Source organism: Marmota flaviventris, chromosome X (genome assembly GCF_047511675.1).
Source record: "Marmota flaviventris isolate mMarFla1 chromosome X, mMarFla1.hap1, whole genome shotgun sequence".
In the NCBI taxonomy this organism is placed as follows: domain Eukaryota; kingdom Metazoa; phylum Chordata; class Mammalia; order Rodentia; family Sciuridae; genus Marmota; species Marmota flaviventris.
Window position 1 is genome coordinate 29587953 of NC_092518.1, and position 16131 is coordinate 29604083.

General features: G+C 32.3%; 1 protein-coding gene across 1 annotated transcript in view; it reads left to right on the plus strand.

Moving 5' to 3' along the window:
- The window catches only part of Cfap47 (cilia and flagella associated protein 47), a 410015-nt gene that overhangs the window by 286732 nt on the left and 107152 nt on the right, over positions 1-16131 (plus strand). The window contains exons 50-51 of the mRNA XM_071606058.1: positions 3994-4122; positions 6880-6977. Of these exons, the coding sequence (XP_071462159.1) occupies positions 3994-4122; positions 6880-6977 (227 nt within the window). The remainder of the gene's footprint in view (positions 1-3993; positions 4123-6879; positions 6978-16131) is intronic.

The window sequence follows — 16131 nt, forward strand, 5'->3', positions numbered from 1 at the left end:
TCTTTGTATGGACATATGCTTTTATTCTTCTGGCATATAATACTTATGAATGAAATGGCCAGATCACCTGGCAACTGAGTGCATAATGTGTAAAGGAACTGCCAGTTTCCCAAAGAGGTTACTTTTTTTTTCCATCTCCACCAGCAGTAGGTTAGTGTTTTAGTTCCTTTACAACCATGAGCATATTTAGGAGGGTTAGTTATTTTAATTTTAGCCCTTTAAATTTGTGTATAATGGTATTACACTGTGCTCTTATTTTGCATTTCTTTAATGAATAATGATATTGAACATTTTTTTATGTCCTTATCTGTCACCGTATATTTTCTTTACTGAAATGTCTTTTCAAATCCTTTCCCTTTTGCCTTCTGCCTCTATTGGGTTGTTTATTTTCTTGTTATTAAATTTTCACAGATTTTTGTTTGTTATTTGTTTTTGGTACTGGCTATTCAACCCAGGGATGTTTACCACATAGCCACATCCCTAGCCCTATTTTTTTTTTTAATTTTGAGACAGGATCTTAATTAGTTGCTGAGGCTGTCTTCAAAATTTCAAAACCCCTACCTCATCCTCCCAAGCCATTGGCATTACAGGAGTGTGCCACTGTGCCGAGCTAAATTTCGAGAGTTTTAAAATACCTTAGATATATTGCAGATTCAGTTCTAGGTCACCACACTAAAGCATATTATTGAAATAAAGCAAGTGACATGAATTTTTTTGCTTTCTCAGTGCATATACAAGTTATGTTTACACTATACTGTAGTCTATTGTACAATAATATTATGTCTAAAAAACAGTGTACATACTTTAATTAAAAAATAATTTATGGAAAAATGCTAGCAATCATCTGAGCTGTGGGAAAAAATGGCTCTGGTAGATTTGCTCCAAGCAAGGTTTCCACAAACCTTCAATTTTTCAGAAATGCAATGTCTGCAAAGCACAATAAAGAAAAACACAATAAAAACAAATATGCTTATATATACATGTATAGTCTGGATACATGTTTTTTTTTTTTTTATCAGAGACATGTTTTCAAAAAATTTGTTCTATTCTTTTGCTTTCCTTTTAATTTTCTTCACAGTGTCTATTGAAGAGAAGTTTTTATTTTTTGCTTAAATTTATCCTTTTATTTTTTTTTCTTATATAGACCAGGAAGAATTAGAGTTTTCATAGCCAACTGGACCATCACTGCTTGAATATTTTGCTCCAGGCTCTGTTTATCACCCCTAATTTTGTTTTTCTCACATTCCCTTTTTCTTTCTTTCTTTCTTTGGTCCCCTAATGAAGAAAATAAGTTTAAAATAAGCTTAAAATAAAGCAAGAAAAAATCAAGGGAGATCTAGGCACAATGGTACACACCTATAGTGCTAGTACTTAGGACTGAGGCAGGAGGATCACTTGAACCCAGGAATTTGAGTTTAGCTTGGGACAACTTAAGAAGATCCCTCTCAAAAAGAAAAAAAAGAAAAAGAAAAAAAAAAAAAGAAGAGGAGGTTTGGCAAATATTCCTGAGGCCATCTTAGCCTTCCTACTTAGATTATATTAGATAGTATGAGATTAGAGAAACAATAATTATTTAAGTTCATTTGATCATGTGTATGCACAGAACAAACACATATGAAAGAAAAAAAACTTCTTGATTGAACTAATAAGCTCTGAGAAATTCACAAATTGATAACTCTCAGTCATACAAGAATGTTCCTCCAGAGCCCTTCTCTATAAAAATAGGGAGTGATGAGGCATGAAGCTAGGGGAGAGGGCAGGATAACTATGAGGGGACTTAAGTCTGGGTTTTTCACAAACTAATATGAAATTAGAGAAAAGCCATCCCCAATTAAAAAAAAAAAAACTTGTATTCTAGGAAATGTTTGTCTTACTGGTTGTTGAAAGAAACAGTTTTTTAAATCAACTATATAAAGGGTTTATAAAGGGGAAAAACAATTTTTTAAAATAAAAGATTGTGCTTTAGAAACTTTAATGGCTATAATTTCTATTATTAGATTTTTTTCTCATACTCTTTAGACAAACTGAACATTTCTATTAAGTCAAAAATGCTGTATCTTAATGTAGAGTTGTTTTGACACACTACCATTATTTATTATGCTTATATCTTTACCAAAGCAGTCTAATAATTTTCCTATCACTCTGACAAATTCAAACAATAAGAATCAGATGTTTAATTCATGTTTGTTTCTTTTTGTATCAGTTGACCTTAGCCTGAATACTGCAATATAGGGAACAAAATAATCATATGTACATATATTGTGAAAAAAATTATCATGTTTTACAAACTCATATTCTGTGCAAATTTATTATTTACTGTGTTTGGTTCAAAGATTCATTGCTGAGAATAAATTGTTAAGCCTAATGGTATGCTTTGTAATAAGTTCCTAATAATGCAACTTCTTATTTGTTCCACAACAGTTAATTAATAACTAAAAATAAAGTTAAACTTAAAAAGGTAATTGTTTAGAAATAAAATTAAATTTAAAATGACATTTCCAAGAAAAAGGTTTTACATTAGAAAAAAGTGTAAATTAGTGGCATAATTCTACTAGGCATGGTTTAAAAATGTCCCTTCAATTAAAACTTAAACTTACAGAATAGACCCATAATTGCTTACATAGTTCTCTTCACTTATTTCTATTCATTAAGATAAATACTAAATTTAATTTCTCATTCTATTCTATAAAATATGGTCTTTTGATAATCATACAAGGCTCTAGAATTGTTTTTACCAATGATTGCCCAATTTCTATTTGTTAAAAGAAATAAAAGTGTAATAAAACTTTGAGAAATGAATTGGAGGAAGGAAAAATATGCTGAGTTTTTAATGGACTGAAATGAGTAAGAATAGAGAATGTCTATTTTCAATTCCTTTTTTTGTACTAGTGATTGAACCCAGGGGTGTTTAACCACTGAGCCAAATCCCTAGCCCATACACACACACACACACACACACACACACACACACACATACATTAGACAAACACACACGGGCTGGGGATATGACTCGTGTGTGTGTGTATGTGTGTGTATTATATATAATTCCTTCAAAATCTTTTTTTTCCCAGAAGGGTGTTCACTCTCAAAACTAAGATAATCTGGATTTTTAATTTCAATTTTAATTGTCTTTACAACAAATAAAATATGGAGACTACCATAATTAAATTACAGAATATTGGTAAACATTGATCTAAGCTATTTGATTATGATTCATGGCTAGGAACACATGGTTTATGTACAAAGCCTTGTTTATGTTAAGTTCATACGGAAAGATCAAGGCCAATTTATGAATTATTTCTGTAAGTATATTATCCCTAGTTTTAAAAATGAATACCAATCTTATAAAAGTAAATTTTAATTTAACAAAAATTCCAGATAGTGACAATTTTTGACACTAACAACCTTAATCACACAATATTTAGTATTTTACATATTAAATGTTCATAGGAAAATTTGTACCTGGAGAATTATGATATATAAAACAAAATTAAGAATTTTAAATGAGACAATAAATAGAGTATTAAACATTTAAAAAATTGTTTAGATGTTGATGGATCTTTATTTTATTCATTTATTTAAATATAGTGCTGAGAATCAAACCCAGGGCCTCACACATGCTAGGCACTGACCCACAACCCCAGCCTTGAGCATTAAACATTTCTTAAGAAGTAAATATGTCTAAAGAGTAACCCAGGATCAATACGTTTTCTGAAAGCTAATACAGTTCTGTTATTTACCCCTTTTTCTTAATTTTGCAGAAAAGCTGTTGAAAAATTACCATTTTAATGGAGATTTTGAAAATATTTTCTTGAATTTTCCATTAAATTGTTCTATACCTCTGTGAGGTTTAATTCTGATACCAACATCTAGAATTTATGTTTGACTTTATATTTATGTTTCAAGCCAAAGTTACTTTAATACTTGGGACTAACCTGTCAGTTTTAAAAACTATTTCCTGGTTAATCTGACATCTTACATCTTGTATTATAGGTATAATTTCATTTTCTGTTAAAAGCAGAGATGATGTTGAGTCTCAGGAAGACCCAGATACAGATCAAGAATTCTCCATTCAAAAGTCACCATCAGAACTATCTCCCATTTTTCTTGAGGAAGACTCAGGTAAATTAATTATGATGAGAGTTTCATGATTAGTCTGCACAAACCTTCATCATTATTCACTTTTAAATAAAATATATACTTCACATACATAAACACATACAAATTTCTGTTGCATATGTCTATAAGAATTTTATTGTATTAGTTCAGGATTAACTTTACATAGCCTACTTTCTGGATTTTTACTACTATTACTATCAAAAGATTATAATACTTCAGCTTGAAGCTGCCTACCATAAGTGAAAAGCATTGCATATTTTTCTGTTACTAAAACAGAAAATTTGTGATAAAATATTAATGAGTTGTGTTACTTTAACAATGTGATGTGGTTTGATTTTAATAGAAGATCATGGTGATCATTCTCATACCAAAGAAAGTAAATGTTATTGTTTTACCTTCCTATATTATAAAGCTTTGTTAGAACATTGTTAAACATCATATTTTTTAATAAGTCCAAAGGAAAATGTGATAATGGAGAATTGGAGTAGTCAGGACAGGTTTCCTGGAGAATGAGTTGTTCTTTGGTGAGTAGCACTGACTTAAGAGGTTATTAGAAAGAGATGTTCACTAAAAGCCAAGTTGAGGAGACAAAGAGGTATACCTAAGAAGACATTTTTATTGAATGAATTTGTATTAGCCAGAGTTCTTAAGAGAAATAGAAAGAATAGAATTTCCCTCCCACCCCACCACCGTCCTGCTCATCTCTCAAACACCCCTATCTTTTTGGTTCTGTTCTTCTGGATAGCCTTGACTAATATAGTACCCATTCCACAGATGGATAGACTGTTGAGATAGTTTGCCAAATAGATCATAAGATAATGGTGGTCAAGTTGAGATTGGGGTTTGAACCCTGGTCTTCTAATCTCAGGTAATTCTGATGTTCATTGTATTTACAGAGAGCCACAAAAAATAATCTCCTTACTTGTAGATACTGTTTCTCTTCTCTGTGAATTCAGTGTGAGTTAAAGCATTGGAAAAACCCAGATAAAAATGATTGTGAGCTACCTAGAAGAGGAAATAGTTTTTATTTTTAAAACTTTGGGATTTTTTATTGAGGGTGGGGGGAGTTACATTTAAATGTCACAAAAGTACCTTCCTGAAATTGAAGGAACAGTTCATACAAATGTGAGCAGAATTTTCCTTCATAATCTCACATCAGTATAAATGTGGTGACCTTATTCTGTGCACATTGATGGTTATAAGGAAATGAACTGGTATCTGCAAAATAAATAAGCACAGGTTCAGAACATGTAGGTAAGTTTACCCTTAACTTTTCACAGGTATTTGGAATCAGAACTTACCTAGAGCTCTTCTACTACTCCCTTTAGCTCATTGCTCTGAATGCTTCCCAGATACATCATTTGTTTTTCTTTTTTTGTACTGGTGATGAACCCAGAGTCTCTCAACCACTGAACCTCATTCCTAACACTTTTTTTTTTCTTTTTTGAGACAATATCTCGCTAAGTTGCTTAGGGCCTTGCTAAGTTATTAAGGCTGTCCTGGAACTTGCAATCCTCCTGCCTCAGCCTCCCGAGCCACTGGGACTATAGGCATGCGCCACCATGCCCAGCTCAAATCTATCAATTTTAAGTGTTATTTTTTTAAATAAATAAAGTATTAGAATGGGATGTAATATAATAAAATGTAGTACAATAAAGATGGCACAGAACAGTATAGTGCAGTAAAATACCATCATGCAATTCAGTACAATATGTCATTCAATGACATTCTGTGTCACACAATGCCATACAAATACAACATAATGCAGTACAATGGAAAGTAATATACTTCTGGAGAAGATTTTCAGAAAACAGAAATACTGTGAATGCTACTAGTATGGGTCCCTTACTTCATAGATGAGGAAAGTGAAGCCCAAAGAGGTTATTAACTTACCTCAGTAAAAGAATCTAACCTAACAGTTTTTGAAATTTTTGAATCATGACAATGATAATGTGAATATGCATATGATTTACTATAACTAAAGGACAGCTTAAAACATGATGAGTTAGCTCAACACTGGAAGACAAACAGTATCAAAATGAGAAGCTGAAAAGATGAGGGAAAAAAATGGAGAGAAAGAAAATGAATTTGATCCATGTATAAGATCCTGCTATGCAGGAACTTAGTGGTGGAGCAGGGTTCTAGTTTCAGGGTGAAGGGCATGGCTTTGGACAACAGTAGTGGCAGAATTGCCTGCTTTTTCTAAGAACCATCAGGAACCTAGATGTAAACATCATTGTCTCATTACTTGGTGCAAACCCGTTTCTGGCTTTCCTTGAGCTGAATTGCTAGCACCCTTTCTCATGCTCCCAAGAAACCTGAAATTTCACATACCTGACTTTCTCTTCAGTCTAAATTCTTATGATACTGAAAATGTACCCTTGAAAATTTTAATGCATTCTTTAGACAATTCTGTTTTCAAACCTATGAATGTTTGGACAATTAGAATAAAAGTTTATTTCTTAAGTGTGTTTCAGTGGAAAACTTAGTGAGTTACTGGGACAGACATAGGACCAGGAGATTTGATAAGATAGTCTCATGGCCATGCAGGATAGGGATTCCTTTATTGCTCACAAATTGTGATGAGAGTGACTTCTTATTCTGCCCTCAGCTCTCTTGACAAAGAATCCACTAAAAAGAATTTAACAATTATGTCTATTCTTGATTCTTAAATTTGTATGTTAAATATAGTATTCTAAAGTCTATATTAAGAAGCACTGTTTTTTTTTTCCTTAAGTTTTTGTTTTGTTTTGTTTTCAGATGATAATTTTAGCAATTTAAGAATCTGGTATCACCTTGAGATCCATAGCTCTCCTGGACCACCTCTAAGCACCATTGAAATGCAGTGTATTGCTCTGGTAAGAACCCATCAAATGTTCTTAAATTCTGTCATTTGGCAAACAGAGCTTTTGTTGTATATTAAATTTTTGTTGTATATTAAATTTCTAGCCCCTAAAAACATCTTTATCAAATGAGTATATTGAGGTGAATCATTTAATCATAGCAATTATAAAAAAATAAATCCAGTACGATGCACCTTAAATGTTTTTGGAAAACATCTTTTAGTTATATGACATCTTATAATGACCACTCTAATTAACATTCTACCTACATGTGTCAAGAGTTACCAGAACAAACTTAACCTTAGCCTACATGCTTGTTCTCACATATATGGTAAAAGCAGATTGTGCTTTCTACACTCCTTTATTATTGATTATTCCTGGTTTCTACAGTAGGCTTTTCACTGAAATATTTGGAGCAACTGGCATAGATTTGGTGTAACTGTGACTGAGAATAGATTTTTCTAACATGAATTATTACTAAATCTGTGCCCAAATTTATTTAGTAGAGTCAAATATCAAATACATAAAAATACTTTAAAATATTTTAAATGAATATGTTGATCATTTGCCCACCTGATTTCTGGATAAAATGAATAGTATCTCAGAAAAGAGGACATTCACATCCTCATTCACTATAAGTTTAAAATGGGAATAGAGATGAGTTGAATATATAACACAAACTAACAGAGGTAATTCTAAAACTACTTATAAGTATCTGGATTTTAAATAAATCATAAGGACAAAGTTAACTGATATTGATAATGTTTTAATTAGATGTAATTGCCTTATTGTTTATATTTGAGCATTTGATCATGGTGAAATAAATATTATTTTTACTTTCAAATATGCAGATAGATTTATTCATAGAATTGACTTTGGCTCCAATATATAGAAAATAAAGAAATGTTTAAAATACTCTTAAGTCTATATATTGAGCGTTTGTCCACCAGATTTCTGGGTAAATCTCCACTGAGGCATAGAAAAATGAATGGTTAAAATATTGAAATGTACTCAATTAAGGCTTGCAAAAGTATTATCTTCTAAGTAGAAAATAATTTAATATGATGATGGTAGGATCATTTTACTCAATGAAATGCCCTATTTCTTTGACCTATTTCTGTAGCATAAAATCTTTCTTAAAGTATATTTTTAAATGACATGAATTTAGCTACACAGCCTCTTGCTATGGAAAGTGATTACTAAATTAAAATGCATCTCTTTATCAGAACATAAATGAAAAAAAATTTAAATGGGCCCTGAAGAAATTGGAAACATGAGATAGTACCTCAGAAGAGAGGATATTGACTTCCTTATTGACTATGTGTTTAAAATAGGGATAGAGATGACTTGAAATGTATAAGATAAACTAGCAAACAGATGTAATTCTAATAATCACTTATACATATCTGTTACATCTTCTCATTAAATGAAGCATGATGTGTTCTTCTCTCCAAAAGGGTTACTAGCCCTTTGAGAAAATACTTATAGAAATTGAGGTTTAGTTAGCCAATCCCAAAAAACCAAATGCTGAATGTTTTCTTTGATATAAGGAGGCGGATTCATAGTGGAATAGAGAGCAGGAGCATGGGAGGAATGGATGAACTCTAGATAGGGCAGAGGGGTTGGTGGGGAAGGGAGGGGGCATGGGGTTATTAATGATGGTGGAATGTGATGATCATTATTATACAAAGTACAGGTATAAAAACATGAATTGGTGTGAATATACTGTGTATACAACCAAAGATATGAAAAATTGTGTTCTATATGTGTAATAAGAATTGTAATGCATTCTGCTGTCATATATAAATTAAAAATTAAAAAAATAAATTGAGGTTTCTATAACTTTCAACTTTGAATGATGAAGATTGCCATGCAGGTTGAGAAATGTACAAACCACGGGGTACTTCATGTGTCTATGTAAGAAGACTGAGCAAAAAGTGAAAAGAAGCCACCACTTGTCTCTTTTAATGAGACATTTCCAATATGTTTTCTTTTTTGCAATTAAAATTTGCATTACCCTTTCATGAATATATTACTTTCATAAGTGAAGTAGCTGCTAGATTACTCTCTTTGTGACTATGTAGTCATGTTTGCTGTTTTAATTAAATGTTTACTTTCAACTGAGGTTGGTGGGAATGGGGGAAGTCTCTCAACTAACTCTACTCACCTAGGATCCCAATGAAAGTGATGTGTTGCTAAGTCATTAAGTTTTCCTTTCTAATCACAGAAACTTACTCCCTCCTTAACTTTCAGATGTGAAGATTTATTTGATAGAGATGATATATTTTCTTTTAAGTAATGCCATCAAATAAAATCTTTGTGCATTTCTTGAAAAATATATTTTCTTAGTACTTTTACAAGTACACTAAAATTTAACCCAATTTGGACTAAATACGAAAAATGTATAGATACAAGCATGGAAGATTATTGTAAGTAAATATTGTATACATCCATATTCCAAAAAATTATGCAAAGATTCAAATTTGTATAAACTCTTATCTCTGTTATGCTGCTTATACTCTTATTTATCAATTTTAAAACACTGGTTGGCTCACAAAAGATATAATGCTTTTTTCCTAAAGTTATAGAGCTAATATATGGCTTTAATAACTGCTTAAACTGATAGAGTATTTCCTGAATTATTTACTTATTAATGAATTCTTAATTGGCCTTGCATAATGTCTATGGATTTAAAAAACAGCAGTAATTATCCACTTTTATTTAAACTGACAATGGAGTCAAGGACATGACCTAGAATTAAACTATCTGCACTTCACTGAAGTATCTCACAGAGGGGCCAGGGGGTGTTCTGCTCTCCAAATCAAGTCTTGCAAAGGAGAAGGATGCTTTTAATCAATTTCTCTCTTTCTCTCCCATTCCTCCTTCTCTCCCTCCTCTCCTCACACCCTTCCATCCTCTCTTTTTCCCTCCTTCCTTCCTATCTTGCCCATTCTTTTTAGTTTTGTATCAAAGTTACCTGTGCTGGCCAAACCCTGTGCTCTGAAGACTGATTTCTTTACTAATTTGGATACACTAATTTTTCTTCCAGCAATAACTGAATAAAATTTCAACACAGAGAGCTCTTCAAGAGATTTTTTTCTGCTTTACAGCAAGAATGTTGGCCTGTATTTATAGACTATCTACATGGCCACAATTAATCATTTTTATACTCCTTCTTTATAATTACTTATATTGCTATTCTGATTAGATACTGTGTTAACCAGGGTGACTTGCACATGACACTGGACTAGGAATTCAACTGCTAACTCTTCCAAAGGCAGTGAGATCCACCATCAGACTTTGTCTCTACTCTCCAGTAAACTCAGTCAGATTCAGCTCCTTTTCAGTTATGACAAGGGTTTTTGCTTCCTTCTTCCTATGGTTACAGTAGGCTCAAGAGGGAACTAGCAGGGACACCATCACTCCAATATCCAAGATGGAGGGCACTTGGTCCTTACCGTCATGTCTTAACATCAACAATATAAGTTTTACTTACTAGTCATTGAATCTCAAGGATTTTTTTTCCCCATCAAATTTCTTGTTATCCCAAAGATGATCAGAAGAGCATCCCCAAAGCTTCCCAAAAGCCACTGAAAATGTCTCTGAAAGAGCTGGAATGGGTTGTGTCTTCAGGAGGTAGTTTAAGTCTTGAGTAAACTTGTGTATTCTGTCTTTCCCACTAACTGGAAAAAATTTAATTTCCTCTTTATTGATTATAAACCTGGCTAGGCATGCATCCTTCAAAAATGATGGTTTATCTCATAACATTAGAATCAATATATAATAAAATTTAAAGTGTATCAACAAAAGTTTATTTTAGAAAACAAAAGAGGAACTTTCCTCCCCTTGCATTCAGGCTGTAGCAACCCTGTTCATTGTACAATGAGTTTAGAAGGTTTTAGCATTAGGCATTAGGTGGAGAGGGAGGGGGTTTGGGGATTGACCTGTGTTAATACGACAAACCATTATACTGTTATTCTTTATGAGGAAAACCTAACACTAGCTTGTAAGGTAAACTACTGAATCGATGATTTTGTTGACAAGTACTAATTTTACATAATCAATAAAGAAGGCTTTTCAAAGACTGGAAATTTTGAAAGGGGAAGTTATGACTATTGTGAGATATCTCTATATCTCTGGGTAAAAAGTGTTCAGAGGATGGTAAGGGAGAGTTCACATAAGAAGATCACCACTTCCAATACCTTTTCATATAAGTGTTCAAGTCAGGAGTACATTAATTAGTTAAAATCAACATCACAACTCTTTGAAACACCATATTTTCAATACAAATTCAGAAAAACATTCCAAAGTTAAAGGTGAATAATTTTTGGATACTCTGTCGCCATAAACAATTCCTGCCTCTGCCTTCTTCCATAAATTCAGCAGAGGAAGTGACTAAATATAACACTGGATTTATTTATGCAAATACAAATGCTTGAAGAAAGAAGGAAGGAAATAAAAAGAAGGAAGGAATGGAAAAAATTGAAAATACCCACTCATTGTATTTAGAATTACTGCACACTGGTTCTTTAAAGCATTTGAACTGTACCTGAGCACTGTTTTCTTAACTTGTGACAAATACTATTCCAAATGGCATTCATGCACCTGCATGCATGCACACACACACATACATACACACACATAAACACATAAATATACAAACACACACACAGACTCTTTTCTTAAATAGTTAACTAGGAATACACTTCCTAGGGCTCTGTCCCCTGAAATTACATATATTACTATTCATTGCAGCTTCTCATGGTTTTTTCCCTGAGGATATAGGATATATCTGAATACAAATGAATAAACCCAAAGATTCTTCTAGTGGTTTCTGACTTTTTCATAGTCACATCCTCAGTGTACATTTACTCTAACTGATATTAACAGCTAACCTTGATAACACTTTTATATTCTTCATGCTACAGGTCAGTGGTGGTTTGGGGGAAAAGGGGTAAGACATGAGGCATGACTTTTCTGCATAAAGTAATGTGAAGATGGGAGTAGCAGAGGAATGACAATGAAATTTCTATTTTACAGCTGCTTCCCTGATTCCTGAATTCTGAATTACTACTACAACTAACTTTTCAATTTAGGAAAATTATTGAGACAGATTATAGTTATCACTTCCTCTGAATTACATGATACTTTCAAAATGCCCTTTAGTTCTGCTTGTTTATTGACTTGGTAATGTTTTCAAATTGAATAAAATTAAAATTGAAGATTTCCTCAATAATATACTTTCCTTAAATTAATATTATTGTGTGTTTTATACCTCAGAAATAATCCTTTTATAATGAACTCATGATTATCTTCTGAGAGAGGATATAGTGAAAAATATTTCCTGCTGGTACATTTTGAATTGACAGTGACTCAATTAAGCTTTTATGGCCAAAAACATAATCTTTATTTACTTGAACCCAGCAGGAAGTGATGAAATTTTCAGTGCAAACACTCAGTGAATTAAATTTTTCTTCTTGGAGAAGGTATGAACTGGCAACCAAGTGACAAAGTTAACCAAGTGATAAAATAATAAGGTGATAAAGTAAGAAGGCAACCTGAATTAATTTGAGATTTTCAAATTCCCCAAGTCATGTTTAAACATGATGATTTATTATTTTGTTAAAAGTTGTGATTATCCAGAACATCAGACATATTAATAATTGATTTATATACAAATGCAAAATCTTTTTATAAGTTACACATTTTGTTTTTTAATGAATATTTATTAAGTGACTCTATTTTTGGCACTGTTTAGATGCTCAGGAGTAGTAATGAACAATACAAGCAAGGTCCCCATTTATGGGAGTTAGAAAACATTCTAATGGAGTTAGAAAACAAACAAAATAACCAAAATGAGATATTTCATAGGAAGTTTTTCTATATTTTGGATTTTCAAATAAAGTCACTAACCTGAGAATCATATGTAATTCTTTTTCCATGTTCTGAAAAGCATGCTACAATTTATCTAAGAGTCATTAGGGAACATTAGAGTATTTCTAGCTGATATAACAAATAAACCCCAGGTTTTCAATAGTTTGATATAATAAAAGATTTAATAATTTAAGAATCATATATATATATATATATTCCTGATTGGTTGGTAGCATCCTCCATGTTGTGATTCAGGGAGCCAAGCTTCTTCCATCTTGTGATTCCTTCATTCTTTAGGGACTCAGAGATTCCTACATATAGTTGGAGGAAGAAAACTAAGAGAAGAGAATTTCCACCAGGTTTTTAATTGTCTTGGTCTATAGGTGACACTTCACTTCAGTTCACACACCATTGAAGAAAAGTAGTAACACAGGTATAGCATAGTGCAAGAGGGTTTGGGACATCTAATCTCTGGTTGGACAGTTGCTTCCCAGTGTTATCTTCATTCTGTGAAGGGGGAGCACAGAAATTTAGTGGAAAGATGATGTTTCTGGCATATCAAGGGAGGTGAGAAATCTTTTAGACTATTACCCATTTCTGGAAAATATATGTGATGGTCAGAACACAACAGTGGGAGTATTTTTCAGAAAGAAGATACTAAAAATTTAATGTTGCCTGACTTTTTGGAGATTTCCTGTAAACAGAAAGGACCACAAAGGGAAGAACAATTGTTAGAATAAAAGGAAAATGCACTTCCACTCCCATAAGATAAGACCTCATGGATCAAAGTTTATTTGAATCAATGGAAGGTGGCTGGGCCTGGGCTTGTGTGAAAGGACCTAGCCTAATGATACATTCTATTAGTGTGGGAAATCCCAGGAGAAAGAGTTCACAGAGTAATTCAAAATGAAAGAGAAGAGGAACCTACCAAGTCAATTGGAGAAGATCAACCAGCAAAAATGAATGGCCTCTGTTCTTTTGCCTCTCATCCAATATACATCCTGTAATGTGAAGCAGCCATATTAGAATGATGATTGCAGGAAAGAAAGTGAGAATAAAAGGCTTGAAAATAGCAGGTCATATATACCTTCTCCCCACAAATGATCTGAAAAATTACTAGATAGTCTTGAGGATTAGAATGGTGTGCCAGAGAAGAAAGATCAGGAAAAGCATTCAATAGGGTAAGAGATGAAAGTAATGATTGAATTTGGGTTTTTAAAAATACCTCAAAATGGAACCTTTTCACACTAGCAAACATCCCTGAGAAAACAACAGGGGGTGAAGGAATCCAAAGATCCTTTGTTAACTTTGAGAGTAGTCATGGAAGAAACTTGTCAGGTTTCACACCACCATTCAGTGTACCCATTACTGTTACAAGAAATGAATGAGATAAATCTAGATGGTGATAATTCTATGAACAAAAATAGTCTGAGGTGACATTGAGGGTGGCTTGAAGACTAGGGCAGTGTACCTGGGAAGAGAGAATAGTAAATGCACAAATACAAAATGAGCTTGGTAGGAAGGGACCTAGCAGGGAGAAGAAAAGAGCCTTGTGAGACTGGATTTTGAACAAAAAATATGTGAGGAGATGACTTGTGATCAGGTTGTCCTTGCTGCCAAATCTAGTGACTCAAAGAGCAAGATGAGAGATTTTAGTTCATATGCAGTTTAGCCACTAGAAGATACAGAAAGGGAAATAAACTGACATAAATTATGTTTCTAAACTTCTCAAAATGTTTCTTATATTGTAAGAAAATAATATATATGTAAATAAAATTTAAATGCTGAAAATATCTTACATTTGTTTTTAAATATACACATGCATTCATATTTCCTCAGAAAAGGTTTATAATGAAAAATTCAATATACCTGTTCACACATATTTTAAAATAGTATTTCATTATTATGTATTTGAATTTTTCATCATTCTAAATTCCAACATCTTGTGCATGTTCTTTCTGTTTTAAAATATTGATTTCTATTCCACAGGATTAAATATGCATATTTTAGTCATTTAATAAAGGAACTTGAGAAATGGAAGCAATTTTTAAAACAGCAATTATGTTGGCTAAAATGTTCCTAAAGTACAAGAAAGAGAAAAATATTGGATACCTTATAAAAGAACACTCTCTATTGAACCTAAAAGAACCCATGTGAAGATGAAAGACAGCTTTAGAAGTCCCCATGTGCAGTCATTACTATTTTACTTGAGTTTCAAAACAAATCAGTCAAAACTGAAATATGGTTTTTAATTCCAAACATAAATTAACCTTAGAAGCTACTCATCAAAGTAGAGGAATATGTCATTGGCAAGACAGATAATAGCGAAATATTTCAAATTTTTTAATAAAGTGTTCACATAAATTCACCTGACTCTGTACTTCTCATTGAGAAAGAGTTATTTATTATAAAATTGAATTGAGGATATGGCAAGCCACTTTAAACAACACTTAACCATTTTTTCAGATGCAATTATTTTTATGTTTTATTGTTTATTTATTTAGGATGATTATGCATTTATGAAATTATATAGATAACAAAGCAAAGTGTTCCAAAAATAAACATAAATTTTGTTCACCTCATAAAATAACAATGACAAATTTCCTTCCTTTAAGTTATTAATCACATCAAATATTTTAAAAATATCTAATTTTATAACATTAAGAAATATTTATAGTTAAAAAATTAATCTTGTCTAAGTTTTTTCACAATGGTTTGTCAGGTGGATATCTACAATACAAATTATTCGTATCATACCACCTTTTTAAAGTGTCATTTATGTGATTTTTATCTGTTTCAGCTTGGAAGAAAATGATATTCGAACCTTATGAAAATTCAAAATATTATTATACTCTAGTTTAAAGCATTTTCGACCATTATTAGAAATATATTGGATTTATAGGAACTTAAAACTTTTGATTATAATGAAACATTTGTTTCTGATGCATCTATTGCTGTTTTTGAGACTCCAGAGAATTTAATTTCAGAGCTTCTCAAGAGATTGCAGTACCCACAGTTCTAAGCATTCAGTGATTACTGTCTGAAAGCTGCTCTCTAAAAGATTTTGAGGGTGTTGTCTAGACCTACTGAATAAGAATGAAGTGGTCAGTTAGTGATATTTGTCATGGATGTGGCAAGGATGCTAAGGAGAAATTATAATATAAGTGCCTCATAGTTGCCATTCCCTGTTCCTACTCTTTAGATCCAAACAACATTAGAATGTTATATCCTCTTTGTAACATGAGGGCTTGCTCCTGTTGGGTTGATGGGTTGTAGATAATAGAGAAAATCATAG